The sequence below is a fragment of the Rhipicephalus sanguineus genome, chromosome 3 (assembly GCF_013339695.2).
Source record: "Rhipicephalus sanguineus isolate Rsan-2018 chromosome 3, BIME_Rsan_1.4, whole genome shotgun sequence".
NCBI lineage: Eukaryota > Metazoa > Arthropoda > Arachnida > Ixodida > Ixodidae > Rhipicephalus > Rhipicephalus sanguineus.
The window spans coordinates 210,404,040-210,419,726 of record NC_051178.1 but is presented as its reverse complement, the minus strand read 5'-3'; the positions used below and the strand labels follow the sequence as shown (position 1 = coordinate 210,419,726).

At 47.6% G+C, this 15,687-nt stretch overlaps 1 protein-coding gene across 1 annotated transcript; it reads right to left on the bottom strand.

The window, feature by feature from the left end:
- Positions 1 to 2,875: 2,875 nt before the first annotated feature.
- LOC119388214 (ocellar opsin) lies at positions 2,876 to 10,573 on the bottom strand. The gene is made up of 5 exons (XM_037655880.2): positions 10,457 to 10,573; positions 9,083 to 9,355; positions 7,759 to 8,037; positions 6,505 to 6,766; positions 2,876 to 4,982 (listed from the first exon to the last, which is right to left on the bottom strand). Exons 1-5 carry the CDS (start codon positions 10,513 to 10,515, stop codon positions 4,668 to 4,670), a joined length of 1,188 nt encoding a protein of 395 aa, XP_037511808.1. The 5' UTR covers positions 10,516 to 10,573; the 3' UTR covers positions 2,876 to 4,667.
- Positions 10,574 to 15,687: the final 5,114 nt, after the last annotated feature.

Here is a 15,687-nt window from a genome sequence, read left to right as displayed (position 1 = left end):
TATCAGTTATCTCACTATCATGTGTTGGTTTTATCATGTGACGTCATGTTATGTGGCGTAACGATGGCGTCATATGGTGATGTCAGAATTTTGGCGATCTGTGACTTCGGTTACGTTATATGGTGACGTCATCACGTGACGTATGATTTTTTGCATCCCTCGTGTTGACGCCATTGACGCAGTATGCCTACGGTCAATTTTCGCGTTTGACGAGGCATCTAAGGCCTTAATAACACATGCGCTTGCAGTACTACTGATCGACCTATGTTTGTAGTAAGAAATGTTTGAGATGACGCATTAAACTTCAAGAATAAATATTCAGTGAAAACAAATATTTTTTCACTCCGACGATATAGAACATGAAGTTCATTCGAAGGGTTTCTCAAGATCCGCGTCTTGTTTGCCTTCAGGTACGTAAATTCGCTGACCCGGCGCGTCATTCGGTGGCAAGGGCTTCTAAGCACTTCTTTTACTAATGTTCATGGGTGGCGCGATGTCTCAAATCGCATGATTACACGCACACTCGCTGGTTTTCCTGCCTGTGACAAACTTTGTTATCTCTTTTTCTAGATGTTTCGGCCGTCGAACTTCGCCATTTGCACGATTGGGACGCCGCACTGCGGCGACACCACGAATCAATTTTTTCGGGATACGTGCCAGCGATTTTCAACAACCAGACGCGTGCTTCTCAGATCGGTCGCCTGACAGCTTCCTTAGATGTCGTCAAAGGAACACTGCAAAAAAGAAATCTCGACAGAATTGTTGCGGAGTGGTTCTGCGCATCCGCAAGATGCGAAGAGTCGTGAGGTATCGTTTCGTCATTGTGGAACCGCTAGCGAATCGCGGAGAAGGCAGCAATATGCCCGGAAACTTCTCACGGACAAGTCCATAACGGCGAAGATGGTTGTACTCTGGCCGAATTTTCAGCCCAACATATTTTCCAGGTAAGAACAGTGATTTATTCTTTTTTTTCGGTACCTTTTTCTTGTGGGCGCCTCAACTCAACTGATGGGCAGCTAAAGCTTTTAAGTAGCTTCCTTCGTGAAGTATTCTATATCGCCTCGATTAGTCGGAGTTGAAGTTTATTTGCAGTTTTGACAATACATGAGACATAAATTGTCATGGTGCCGGAGCAATAGGCGTGTCTATACAAGCTTGAGTAGGTTATGAATACGGAATCTTCTTGTATTTCAGTGTGAGTTACGAGCAGGCAAACGATCGTCGTTAGGTTGACATGCTTTCACACTGAAGCGATTAGCGGCAATGAAATCAGCCGTATATAATCTGCGTTTGACTCGCTCTGAGACAGCGGCAGTGGCAAAATATTTCAAGATGGTTAATGTGCTACAGACGTGACACCAGCAGCAGTAGGACAAGGCACACGGAAATAAAGTTACATAGCGCGACCGTGCATGCGGAGCAGCAGTAGCCCAAGAAGGCCACGAATGAAACAAGGGAATTTTGAGGGCTCGTTTATTTGCTTGATACAACCTCAAAGAAAACCAACAGATAATGAAGCCATGGAAGGCATGGGGGACGTTAATTATACTGTTTTAAGTTCATTATAGTGATTATGATATAGATGTGGAGAGAGTAAAGTGGACGAAAAGACAACTTGCCGCGGACAGGGACCTAACCTGCAACCTTTGGATAACGCGCCCAGTGGTCCACTAATTGAGCTACGACGGCAGAATCCCATTGTTGCCGGAAGGACAACAGTGGTTTAATCCTGAAAAACCGCAAAATCAATAACAATGCGCATCTGTTAAAAGTCGAAAAAGGTGAACGTCTTGTGCAGCAGGACAGAAGGGTTGCTGATGCATGCATATTGCCTTCTTTTTTTTTTAATGGGATATTCTTCTGTTAGTTCTCGTGTAAGTTCATTACTACTGCTAGAAACAGTCAGGCTCATAAAGCAATGGATCACACCCGCTCTCTCTGCATGCAACGGGTAGCGAGATGCCACGCCTCTAGCTTTATTCACGGGCTGGCGCTTTCTTACGCACATGTTGATACAGCGGTCAGATTTAACACATATTAACCTTGCCACTTCTGAACGAAATCAGGTGAACGTTGCTAACCAGTGGCGTAGCCAGAGGGGGGCACACCGGGCCCGTGCCCCATCCCCCTCCCCCGAATTTTTTTTTTTTTTTTTTGCTATGGCATACAGTGCCCAAAATGACACTTGGCCACATCTGCCTGCCCGGCACCCACTTCAAATCAAGGAGGTGCCCCCCCCCCCCCTCCGAAAAAAATTTCTGCCTACGCCCATGTTGCCAACAAACATTTTAAGAAATTTTTACCGCAATTAAAGATGCAGTCCGGGGGCTTTCTACGTGGGCGTGCACAACCCAGCTCTGAAAACAATACGAGTTAATTGGTGAGCCATCAAGTGTGTGTGTGTGTGTGTGTGTGTGTGTGTGTGTGTGTGTGTGTGTGTGTGTGTGTGTGTGTGTGTGTGTGTGTGTGTGTGTGTGTGTGTGTGTGTGTGTGTGTGTGTGTGTGTGTGTGTGTGTGTGTGTGTGTGTGTGTGTGTGTGTGTGTGTGTGTGTGTGTGTGTGTGTGTGTGTGTGTGTGTGTGTGTGTGTGTGTGTGGTGTGTGTGTGTGTGTGGTGTGTGTGTGTGTGTGTGTGTGTGTGTGTGTGTGTGTGTGTGTGTTCTTTATGTGCGCGTGAACGTGTCTTTTGTGCCTGCTTCGCCAATTTCATGAAAACATTGTACTGCACTAGCAAAACAAAGCGCATGAGCGCATTGTTTTCTCGCACATTCAAATACGTCTTACATCGAGGCGAACAAACCAGTCATCCGACTAAGTCATTTTACACGTGCGTTATATGCAAGCAGTGTTTGGGAAACAACTCATGAATACAACAAGAACGACGGTCGTTTTTCATGCTCTTTGTTTATTGTCGTTTCTCATCACAAGGTACAGAAGCGGGCCTATCCAAGATGTGTGATACATACAGAGTTGAAAAGATTGGCATGATACAGAAAAAGTGCGCAGCTATATCCTGCCGTGATGAAAAAAAAAACGCTGCGCCTTAGAAACGTATGTCTGTTGCTGAAGTTATCGACGTGGAGGACATTCACAATGTCGTCATGGTCTCTAAGATGACGATGCACACATCCGCACTTTGAAAATCTCGTTCGACAGATTCATTCAGCCAGAGCGAAGCACATATTCACAGGATGTCGCGGCGTTTACAGGCTTGTCTCACCCAATCTCGAGTTTTTATTTACCTAATAGCCCTAAGCTCTGCAGGTAAGGCACAAGGTGTAGACTAGATGAAAGATAAATAGTAATTAAGGTCAGTTATATATAAATACATTTAACACAAAGTCACAGTCCCTTTAGGCAACGCTAAGGAGAGCACAGGCGAAAGCTTATGCCCTCACGAGACGCTAATTAAATTCATAGACGTTGTCGGCCACACACCTCATGCACTTCACAGTGTTTGTGCCTTAGGTGCTGGCGTAGCCTCAACAAGTGACCTTGCCAAGGCTGTTGCCGGACTTTGTCTCTTTTTTGTGTATCATGACGCATATAGTATAATGAGGCGATGATCAGAGTTCTCAGTGAGGGTTATCGCCATTCCGAAAAGGGAATTTGAAGCACCCGTCTCTGGTCAGTGGTCTCCCCTGCAGACTGTGCGACAGCAAGGCACGCATGCCAGACCACCTGGCAAATCTTCTAAATATGCAGAACGTTGTGTACGCTGAATCCACTCATCGCGCATGGTGCTGCGAAATAATAGATGACAGGTGCATTTACGCGATGTCACGGCGAAAGTGAAACTAATGCACGCTTAAAGATGATGAGCGGAAGAGCGTTGAAAGAGCACGAGTAGGCTGAGAAGCAAAGTTACCGACAGTGCGCCGAAGAGCCACTTATTAGCTAGATGCATGAATACTCCCTATTAGCTAACACGCAGCGCTCTCCGGCTCTGGCAGTTCAAGAGTGTAGCGCAGACACGGTGCGGTTTCCGAAGGTACGGCGATATCGTTCATGCGCATAAGTTCGGACGGCAGCTGAATGCGGACGTGGTGGCAGAAGCAAGTCGCAATCTCTCGCTTTTTGTGTGCGCCTCTAACGCACAATTTCACGCTCCGTGCGAGCTACCTTAGTGACAGAAAAGAGCGGCGTGACAAGAGCGGGTATAAGACGACCGGATTGAGACACGGGAAACTTTGCACTTCGGTTCCGCCGGAATATACCAACCTTCGCGATCGTTGGCGCGCAGCCACGTAGTCGCCGATCTACCGCGCTTTAGGTACTGATCACGCACACCGTGCGTCGCATGAGAGTGACGTCAGGAGTACACCCACAGTAGGCTTGTCATATATTTACCTTCGCTGCTGCTTAACTCTTCATTATGCAGATGGAAGTAGTTATGTCGCGATATTTGGACGCACGTTCGACGAAGCAACCTAGGGTCCGTTCATAGGCTCCGGGTAGTGGTGTCAGGACTGGCAGCTGTGCGACCTCGTTCACCTATAGGCCTGCGCTCGGCGGTGTGTGTGTGTGTGTGCGTGCGTTGATTCTCAGCCGTTTTCAGAACGAGCACCTTTTGATCATCTTGTGCGCTGCTGTTGGTGCTTGCTGTGAGGCTAACACGATGCTCCAATTCCGAATCCTACGTGACGAATTTAGTGGCGCCGTATGTCGTCTAGGTTTCGGTCGTCATGACGCGGTCTTCCGGCACGGTGGTGATGCCGGAGGCTTCGGAGCGCGTGTCGTCGCCTGCGCTCGGTGGTGGGACGCACACCAGGGACGGGAAGCGGCGTGCCAGGGCGGCTCGGTACTTGGGGTGACTGATGCCGTACACGATGGGGTTATAGCAGGCGTTGGCCTTGGCGAACACCGAGCCCCAGATGGTAGACAACGGCGTCAGCTTGGAGCCATCGCTGAAGATGCCGGCCCAGGCGATGGTCAGGTACGGCGTCCAAGCCATGAACCACAGGCCGACGGTCATCATGGCGATCTGCAAGAGAAACAGCGATTATGGATGCTTAACAACGCGACAGAGACACTTGTTGCGAGCTGCGCGTCACTCAATCCAGAGAAAAGCTAAAGTAGGTCGTCCTGTACTGACACAATTTTACAGCGAAAGCTGTTACAAGATCACAACAACAGCCGTTTTTGGCGCCGTAGTTAACCACCGCCGCCGCCTCCGCAGGTGCCAGTAGCCGCTATCGCGCGAATGCAAAAAAAATAATAATAAATAGAAAAAAAGGAGGAATCGAACCTGGACCATCTGCGTGGAAGCCCAGTATTCCACCACAGAGCCATGCCGGTGTTGAAAGTGCTTTGCAAAAATACCCTATACAGGCTTCATGTCGGGAAGGAACCACATTAACACATGTAATATAGCGTGGTAGAAGAGTAAAATAACAACCAGGCGTCACACAGCGCGAATTCTATGACCAGTCGTCACACAATGCGAATTCCGCAACGAGTGGGTCGTTGAATGCTTCCAACCCATTACAAAGGACTCAGCCATAATACTTCATCGTCATCAGGCACAGCATCAACAAAGTGCGCAATATGCCTTAGGTGTTTAGCGGATACCACGATTCTCCGCAGAATGTCGAAAAATGGCATATTGCGTGATTCCCTACTTCAAAAAAATTATGATGTTTCATAGCGTAGCGGGAACCTCGCAAGTATACTTGTGTTAGTTGCCAAGGAAGCCCATAAGGCCCCCATGATCTATTTCATCAGGGCCTCAGCAAAGGACTTTCCCTCTCTATCTCTCTTTCTCACGTTAACATATGTTATATGGCGTGGTAGGAGAGTGAACTAACGACCGGGCGTCACACAATGCGAATTGCGTAACTAGTGGGTCGTTAATAGCTTCCAATCCATTACAAAGGGATCAGCCATAATTCTTCATCGTCATCAGCTGTGGCATCAACAACGTGCACATAATGCCTTGCAGATGTGTAGCGGGTACCTTGCTTCTTCGCAGATGACGGGTAATGGCGTAGTGGGTGCTTCTCAACTTCACAAAAGTTATGATTTATGGCGTAGTGGGTACCTTGCATGTGTACTTGTAGTAGTAGGCCCAAGAGAGTTTAGAACGGGCTCTAGAAACGCCGCTCCTCCAGCTTGCGCTGTGACTGCTGCGCTTTCCGCACAGGCCTGGCGTTTTTTGTACTACAGGGAAAGCTTTTCATCCACTCATTTGCAGCAGGAAGCCACGAGAGAAATCCACATAAATTTCTCAGAAAGAAACATTTCTAGTTGACGAAAACTTCGTCTTGGTCCAGCATTCGAACGCGGGGCCAACGCACTTCCAAATTGGTCGCTCTGCATTTGAGCTAAGCAGGAAGCTACTAGATTACAGCGCGGGAGCGAATTAATGTGCACTTAATTTACTAGTGTTTTGTTCTCTCCTGGTGGTACTTTCGTGCTACAGATGCTGAGTTTTACCTTTCGTGAACGTTTACTTCCGCGGAACTGATTGGCATTATTGAGCATTTGTTGCGCAATAACACACCTACCTTAGCGAGCCTGGCCTCGGCGCTCGTCTTGTTCTGCTCGGCGTTTGCGCGCAGCGAGGCGACGTTCATTTTCCTTGCCTGCACGCGCAGCTGCTTCTCGTGCTGCGCCACGGTGCGCACGATCTTCGAGTAGCAGTAGATGTTGATGAAGAGCGGGGTCCAGTAGACACCCACAGCGTACGCTACCACGTACGACGCCGACAGCAGTGTCTTGGTGAGGTAGTCGATGGTGCAACTCGTCATGTTGCCCTCGGGTACATATCTGCGACGTAAACATTCATTGCGTACTTGTAAACATTCACTGCGACAAGTGGGCAAGAAGCTACGTCCGTACGTCAGTGCACGCGTCATGACCTCGAGCACATTCTTTTTTTCTTTGAACGCGCGGCTCACTTTCAGTGTGTTTGAGTGCGCTGGTGTAATTTTATATCGTGGGTAATTCTAGCATAGAGAGCGCAGCGCGGGCACGTCACGGCAACCCACGGCGGCCGCGGTAGCTCACGGTGCTCATTCAGTCAATGGCCGTGTGCGAAATTGATGTCCTAAGCCAAACTGTGCTTATGGCATCATTTGTCGAGACATGTCTGCACGTTTTATGTTAGAAAAGATTATAATGAAAAGTGTGTTACATTTCAATGCTAATTCAGTCGAGAGAAAAGCGCGCTATTTATAACTGACTATGAAACTTAATTGTAAGTTCCCATGCCCAGTGCTGCGCTATAATGCTTGGCTCACCTGTTCGCAGAAGCCTCGACTACCGATTGGCAGCATCTGATCATGTTCTGAGAAGGGTTGCAGGGCCCCTTTTAGTCGAAGGCACTAGCTCTGTCGTTGTCATCTCGCAATTTAAGAGTACCAAGGGAAATAAAAGCATGAAAAATAGTTGTGAGAAATTTTGGCGGTGCAGGGAAGTTTGAATTAGAGCATATAGGGTACACACTTGGGCTGGTTGGTTCATTATTATGAGCAAGCGCTAAACGCCAGGACGAAGAAAGGTTACAAACTACGGCACTCGCCTCGGTGTCATGGTCTGTGTCCTTTCTTTGCCCTGTCGTTTTGCGCTTTCTTTTTTCTGCTTGGAAGCTTGAATGTGTGAGTGAGACCAGCTGGATAGTGCGAGTTGAAGATAAGATCCTTAGTCTGCACATCACTCGGTTGTCGTTGTTGTGGATCCATTGCTTCGATTCACTATTGAGGTCAACGAACGGTGGTTATTGTAATGCCTTCCTGGCAGGGTGCTCGGTAAAACCATACCTGCTCCAGCCGAAGAAGGGCAGCAACGTCCAGGCGAGAGCCCAAAACCAGACGAAGAAGATCATTAACGCCGCCTTCTTGTGCGTGAGCGGCGCTGCTGCCACGCCGCGCACGATGACGTTGTACCGGTCCAAGGTGATCATCACCATGGACCATATGGAGCCGCAGCCGAACAGCGAGCCCACCATGCCGTACACCTCGCACATGAATGGTCCCAGGATCCACGTTTCGGCGAAGCAGTTGGCCGCCATCGTCGGCATCATAAACGCCATCATGCACCTGGGATGCACGAATGGGCGTCACGACATCCCAGAGTGATCCTCGTGGTCGAGAGAGATAGTTTGCACAGATGAATGAGCCGCTATCTCTGCTTCTCTGCAGGGATAATAGCTCAGCGCTTATAAGGCAGCATAGAAGACCCTAAGCTTATACAAATGCTAACAACACCAGTATAATATCCTATGGGTGAACGTCTCCTGTTTTTGGCCTTTGTTCACCCATTACACCGAACTGGCCCAGTTTTGCTAATACGTGACATACCCGATATTGTACCGTGGAATACATTCAGGAGTTTCTGCATAATGGAAAGTTTACTCACACAGCCCCCTTGAATGGGGGTCTCTTTCCTTGGCACGGCAGCACATTTCTAACAAATTACGTTTTCATTCATTCATTCATTGCGTCTTAGACGATTCCAGAAGGGTACGGCCGTCACTGATAGTACTGAACACCAGGCCGTCTCTGAATAGATGAGTCATAATGACAACTGTCCATTTTTAAGGTACCTGCGAAGGGCGGGGTGTGTGTCGCTACCTATACTGGCTACGTACCTACGTTGCACGTACGTACTTTGTATAGTGAAACCGTTCGGATGGAATGAACGCTAAGTTAGCACTTTCAAGCACAGATACATCAAGAATATTGTGGGTTGTCGAAGACCGCCCTTTAGCTTACCAATGAAAGTGCTGTTGCGACTCTTTTTAAGCGTTGACATGATTAACTTTACAGCTTACTAATTGTACCATCAGTTTAACAGAGGAGCTCGCAGTGGTTTGTGTACTACCGTGGCCTCCGAGATTGGCTCTCGTAGCGCGCCGTTTGGCAACGGCACAGTGCCAGAGCCAATCTCGGAGGTCACGGTACTACTGACAAACGTTACCATTTCTGTTGACCACCGAAACTGTCGTTCTATGGATTAACTCGATCAAGGGGCGCTTGAGCACTGTCCAGTTATGTGATACATCCAATACTTTTTACAAAGCCGTAGAGTGAACCATGGCTACAGGCTCGTGAACATTTTGTGGCAGGACATTTGCACACTGACCAGTCTGAGAAGGCGAGGTTGACAACCAGCATGTTGGTAGGTGTGCGTAGCGACTTGGTGGTGGTCATGATGTACATGACCATGCTGTTGCCCATGACTGAGATGATGCCCAGCACGACCATGGCGAAGCCTAGGAGGCTGTGCCAGAGAGGGTTCATGGGAGGGAACCGGTACCAATGCGGGTGAATCATGTAGATCATGTCGTCCGGCACCATCTCTACCACAGTGCCGTTCTTCATGTACGGGCTGGCCAGTTCGTCTAGGAAGGACATGCTGCGCAGTAGGCAGTGAGATGAAGATTTCATTACGAGATTATAGATAGATAGATAGATAGATAGATAGATAGATAGATAGATAGATAGATAGATAGATAGATAGATAGATAGATAGATAGATAGATAGATAGATAGATAGATAGATAGATAGATAGATAGATAGATAGATAGATAGATAGATAGATAGATAGATAGATAGATAGATAGATAGATAGATAGATAGATAGATAGATAGATAGATGATAGATAGATAGATAGATAGATAGATAGATAGATAGATAGATAGATAGATAGATAGATAGATAGATAGATAGATAGATAGATAGATAGATAGATAGATAGATAGATAGATAGATAGATAGATAGATAGATAGATAGATAGATCATCCACCTAAAATAATAAAGATTTGTGTTACGCAAGTGAAATAAGATAGATGTTCTTGAAGCGATGCTGTAGTACTGCAGTAACTGCAAGAACTGGATTGTCCGAACGGCGCACGAATAGTGAACGGGCTGTTCTCATAAAAGGTCTCGGTTAAGAAATGTCGGGTCCTCGGTATAACGAACAAAATTAGCTACAATTTTATTGAGGAGGCTGAGGAACGCAGCTATAAAGGCGACGACGAGTTTGCGCAATACTCTAGCCTCATATCTGAACAGCTTTTTCCCATTTTGTCTCTGTGGTTAAAACCCATATTACCAACCTGAAGAGGAACGAGAATGTCACCCTTTGAAAGGGGGCGCAGGGGTCTAGCGCTGTATCCGCGGTTAGTTGTTTGACCATGACGTCTGAAAGCAAGAGAGATGCTCGTAACCTAGAATTGTGGTGTAACTTGGGCCACCCGAGAACTCTTAACACGCGCCTAAATTAATAAACTCGATCGCTTTTAAATTCTACTTTCATCGAAAAATAGCCTGCCACGAACGGGATCCCGAATGTTGGCCGCTGTCGTTAATACCGAGCCATCCCGGTGGCACTGCATCGCCGTTTCACGCTACACGAGAATAACCGCTCCGTCGCATACCTTTCGCAAGGTCGCCCAAGTTTTCGCCTCCGCAGTGAGATTGACATCGCTGTTGTAAACGGGGGCGCACTTACGCCATTGTGGTGATGTCCGACTGCCCCCCTCGCAGGTTGCTTCCCATCGCTGTCGGCATGGCGACGCCGGTGTGTGCACACGGAGCGGAATGATGGGCGGCTCGAAGTCCAGGATGCGCGGCCTGCGCGCTTAAATGCATTAGCACAAGGTCCTCGAGAGGCTTCGCCGACAAACTCGATTACATTCGGCGACGCAGCCGCGGCCGCTCCCCGGACCACGCTAATCGCCGTTTAGCGTGGACAAATCCGTCTTATGCGGCACTCTTTCTCAGCGCCACCAAAACGAAAAAATAAACGCGCGCCGTATAATACGCGCGCAGACGCGATAAAGTGCGTAAACGCGCGCAAGAATAACCTGAACAGTTAGGTTGCGTAAACGTGCGGCATTGCTGTGTGATTCTTATTTCTACTACACCGCACGAGTAATCAGCTCAGAAGCCACGGTCAATGTCCTCTGTGACTCGCAGGAAGCGGCGTGATCGTCGGGGTTCAAGGTTTTTAGAGCAATGGTTGTTCATTGTCCTACATCCAGATGTCGTGGCCGTTAGTCGCATGTATATCATAATTTCTTACATGGATGCGTACTTGGTCAGGAGATTACATGGTCACATGACGTGTGTGTGTGTGTGTGTGTGTGTGTGTGTGTGTGTGTGTGTGTGTGTGTGTGTGTGTGTGTGCGTGTTGTTCCACATCGTGTTTGGTATTGTTCATTTAGCTGAGTCATTTTTCTCAGCCGGCGTACTCTGGTCAATGATTTATACACTTCGGAAGATACAGTTTAGCAATTCATGGGCAACCTTACGAAACACGTCTTCGTCCACCCCAAGTCCATTCGTGTAGTTTTTCTAGCCCAGAGTGGGGACCTTAGTTTCTCCAGAAAATATTATTGAAGTGCACTTAAGCGCAAATTTGCAAATGGCATATTCGGAAATCGGGGCCACTCCCGAATCACGTGATGAGTTCACGCGACTTTAGCTTAGACGAAATCTATAACGACACGTGCCGTAATGTTACCATCCATAGAGTCAGTTAGTCAACGTAGTTACTATCAGGTGTACATAGGTGATGGCTTGTGTGATGGCATGTATACGTGCGTCTGTAAGAGCCTGTATTGATTTGTAATCACGAGTTGCCAGGCTTCTTGGTCGCACGACTTCTGTAGTGATCTTGATGGGCCATGTAAATGAGCTTCGGTATGTGAACTATGTTCACGTGACATTGAACGTACCTCTCCGAGTTGACGCGCAGTCAGGTGCGGCCAACTTGATGAGCTAGAGCTTGTCATCGGCACTTGAAAACGGAGTACCAGCGAATGCACAGAACACGTACACAAGAAGTCGTCAGACACGGACAAAGGTTGCCTTGTTGAATTCGTACTCAGGGGGATGGTTAGGACATTTGTGTGGTTTTAGTCTGCACTCTCTTGACAGTTGTGCTGCGTTGCCATCTGCAACACCCACTGACTCTCTGTCACGTACACTCATCTGCATCATCTTCCCATATGTTAATCAAACTTTAACAGATGAAATTGCCGGGATTTCTTGTTTTAAAACAAAATCACTGCTCAGATTAGCAGATATTAAATTAATCTACAAGCGTTAGAACGTAAAAACTTGGAGGACGCTTGAGCTTCGCCTTCAGGAGCAGAACGCGATAGCGTAATCGGACCCCGCGCATATTGCCTTCTCAATTACTAGCTTGCTTCGGTTCTCGCTGGATGCCTCAACTGTGCCGCAAGGAAACGAACGTCCGTGCGCGTAACATCGGCTGTTTCAAAGTATCCTAAAATGCCTCCTGCAAGTACAAGTGCCCACTACGCCATAACTAATCCTTTTGCGAATCGGCGAAGGGCCCACTATGCGTCCGTAAGGCAACACGCGAACCTACGCAGCTGCTCACTTTCTTGATGCTTTTGCTGCTGCTGGTGATCAAATATGTCTGAGAGCTTTGTAATGAGTGGGCCTTTAAAACACCAGCTCGTTGCGCAATTCACATGTTTTGACGCCTGGCGCGATTCTACACTTCTGCCACCCAATATTACACGCGTTAAGGAGAATGCTCCCACTACATGACATTCACAAAGTGTTGTTTTATCGACGCAGTCTCAAGCAGTGGCGTGGCTCTGTGGTAGAACACCTGCTCGCCACGCAGAAGGCCTGGGTTTGATTCTCTATCGAACCTAAGATTTTTATTATTATTGCGATAGCAATTATATGGACAGTCTCGGCTGTATTTTTGCCGTCGCCGTCATGCACCGTATATGTATAAGTATGTATATATATATAAAAGCCCCAAAGAAAAATAATTCAGAAAAATGCTTCAGAAGCGCGGAATCGAACCAGGTACCTCTTGCTCCGCAGCGAGCGGCGCTAACCACTACGCCACGGAACGCAGGTCCTCCACGTAGCTAATGGCGAGCGTTATATACACACCCTTTACCGCTGGACGGACTCAAAGATGGCCGGCGCTTAGAAGCGTTTCTTCATTACCAGCGAGATGGCGCTAGGAGCGCGGCGGGCGCATTTAAAAGTCGTCGGCGAGCTCGCTCACTTCTTATATTTGCGCAAGGAGAACCTTGGCCTTCCGCTGTCTGCTCGCGCGGTTTTCTCGTGGTGAGGGCAAGAGGGATGTTTCAAGCTTTCACCGTGATGTCCGCGCTCATGTTACGGAGCGCCGCTAAACGACGCCGCTAAACGAACAAACAGAAGATGAGCGCGAACTATCAAGTGTCACAGCTCGACACTTGAAGCACGCTAGTTTCCTTCGTTGCTTCGGCCACCTTTGCAACAGGAGCGCTGTTCAAACTGAGAGTATCCATTGGCGAGCCTCACTTCGTATAGCATTAGTTTCTTGCTATCGCATTCATTGCTTCGCCCTTGCGGCGAAACTGTGATTTTTTTATTTGCATCTGTCTCGATTTTTTGGTCCCGGACATGCTGATTTTTCGCTCACAACCAACGACGCTGACACCGACGCCGACAGCGGATTTTCTGTGAAACGAGCTCTTTAACGCTATCGCGTTAATATGAACGGCACCTGAAATGCATGGCAGGATACGATAGCTTCCTACTTAGTCTTTGGATTTGTGCCTCGTATACGATTCACGGAGCCCAAAGAGACAGTTGTATCAGAAGATAGGTATGCTATAATGCTAGAAAATTTGCATTAAAATGTGTTTTTTTTACGTTAGTACACTGCGAAAAGTACGTGCCGAGTGTAGTGCACGCGGCTACTGCAGCCCAAGAGAACTTAGGAGGATCGCAAAGTACAAAAATTGCGGTCGCAGCGTTGTCCATCGAGCAGAGAGGAAAGCGTCGTTTTGCAACACGCTGCCATCACCGTGGCTCATCGCATTGGCGCATGTTTGGCCATATTGTGGAAATGTCCAGCCAGCGACGCCACGCGCTATCTATAAAAGGTCGACGTACAAAACATGCTCGGAAGCGCTGCTTAACCGTTTTGTCGGACCCGTCGGGCTCCTTGCCACGCGGCTTCTTTCCACGAGAAGCCTTGGAGAGTGACCAGGGTGGGACACATGTGGGGATTCTTAGTGCGGCCGCTGCTGCCAGCACAGATTGCGTTTGTGCTCGCTGTTAACCTGTTTTGTCCTAGAAAAAAGACCATGAAACAAATGCACAGACTCGAGAATAGAAAATAAAGACACAACTCAGGCTCTCATTTGCTACTGGCGTTTACTTGAAAAAAGAATGCATAATAAAATAATGATGTGTTCATTCATACGTGTATAAGTGAGTGTATGTGGTGTGTTCTATTCTTCACTCTTTGTCTTTGGTTAGCGCTCTTCTTCTAAGACGAATCTGAACCAACTTGGCCGATTATCTGCATTGATAGCCTGTCTCGTACTTGCCAGTGAAACATCGATGGCCTAAATACGGTACACGCGGATTGATTTCATAGCGTCCCTTATAACAAGAAAATTAGAAGAATTCAATGATGCTGCTACGTGTACTACATTACAAAAGATACATTTCTGGTTTTCTCTCTTAGAGCTAACCGTCAGTTTAAATCGCTGCTAATGCAACACGACAAAGTGGAAGCTTGGGCGAGTTGGTGATTCAACATCGACATGACTGTGCAGCGCAAGCATCGGCATGACCGCACAACTCAGAGAAAACGATATTGAGTATCTGGCTATGATGCGATAAGGGAATATAGAATGTGCGTCGTCATGCGCGGGTTTTACTCATGTCTTGTTCTTGTCTTTCGTGTATATTTCTGGGGGTTTCGCAGATGAACCTATATAGCCTAGTTGAATACGGCTCCTGTTTTGTGTCTTTCTTCCGTCCTCGTGTCATTTGCACTGCGCAGTCATTTCAATATTGAATACAACGCTTTGTTTACCATGTCGTAGAAGGTCACACTTGAATTTAAGTTAAGTTTAAAGATAATAGAAAACAAAGCAGGTGATGTAATAGTAATTGTCACATTCAACGGCCGTACCTAAAGTAAGCTAGAACACATTACAGCACAGAACTAATGAACTATAAATTGCCTAATTTCTAAAATTCTGTGCAGAACAGCTTGCGCAGCCCCCCTCCCGCTCCTACCAATTGTAATGCAGAAAAAATAAATAAACATCTCGCACGTGCAGGCATCAGTGTCGTACTCAATTGCGGGATTTAGCTTTTCGGATCCGTGAGAAAAAGAAGAGATTTCGAATTACACCGGGTTGAATTCGAGTTACAAACCACCCCGCCACGGTGGTCTAGTGGTTATGGCGCTCGACTGCTGACCCGAAGGTCGCGGGATCGAATCCCGGCCGCGGCGGTGGCATTTTCAATGGAGGCGAATATGTTTGAGGCCCGTGTACTTAGATTTAGGTGCACGTTAAAGAACCCCAGGTGGTCGAAATTTCCGGATCCCTCCCCTACGGCGTGTCTCATAATCATATCGTGGTTTTGGGACGTTAAACCCCATATATTATTATTATCGGCTTGCATACCTTAATATTAACTTTCATCAGCTGAGTACCGCAAAGCAACCGCGAATGGTGTATTCGCGGTTACTTAGCGGGCAAGATGTTGCTCTGCTCAGCTCGCTGGCGAAGGCTCGATTCCCGGCGACGGCGCTGCATCTCGATGGGGGCGAAATGCCAAAAACACCCGCCTATACTTAGATTTAAGTGCGCGTTAAATAACCTAACGTGACCAGAGTTAATCCGGAGCCTACGGCATGGATTTTGGCAGATGGATTGATTGCAGTAAACAACT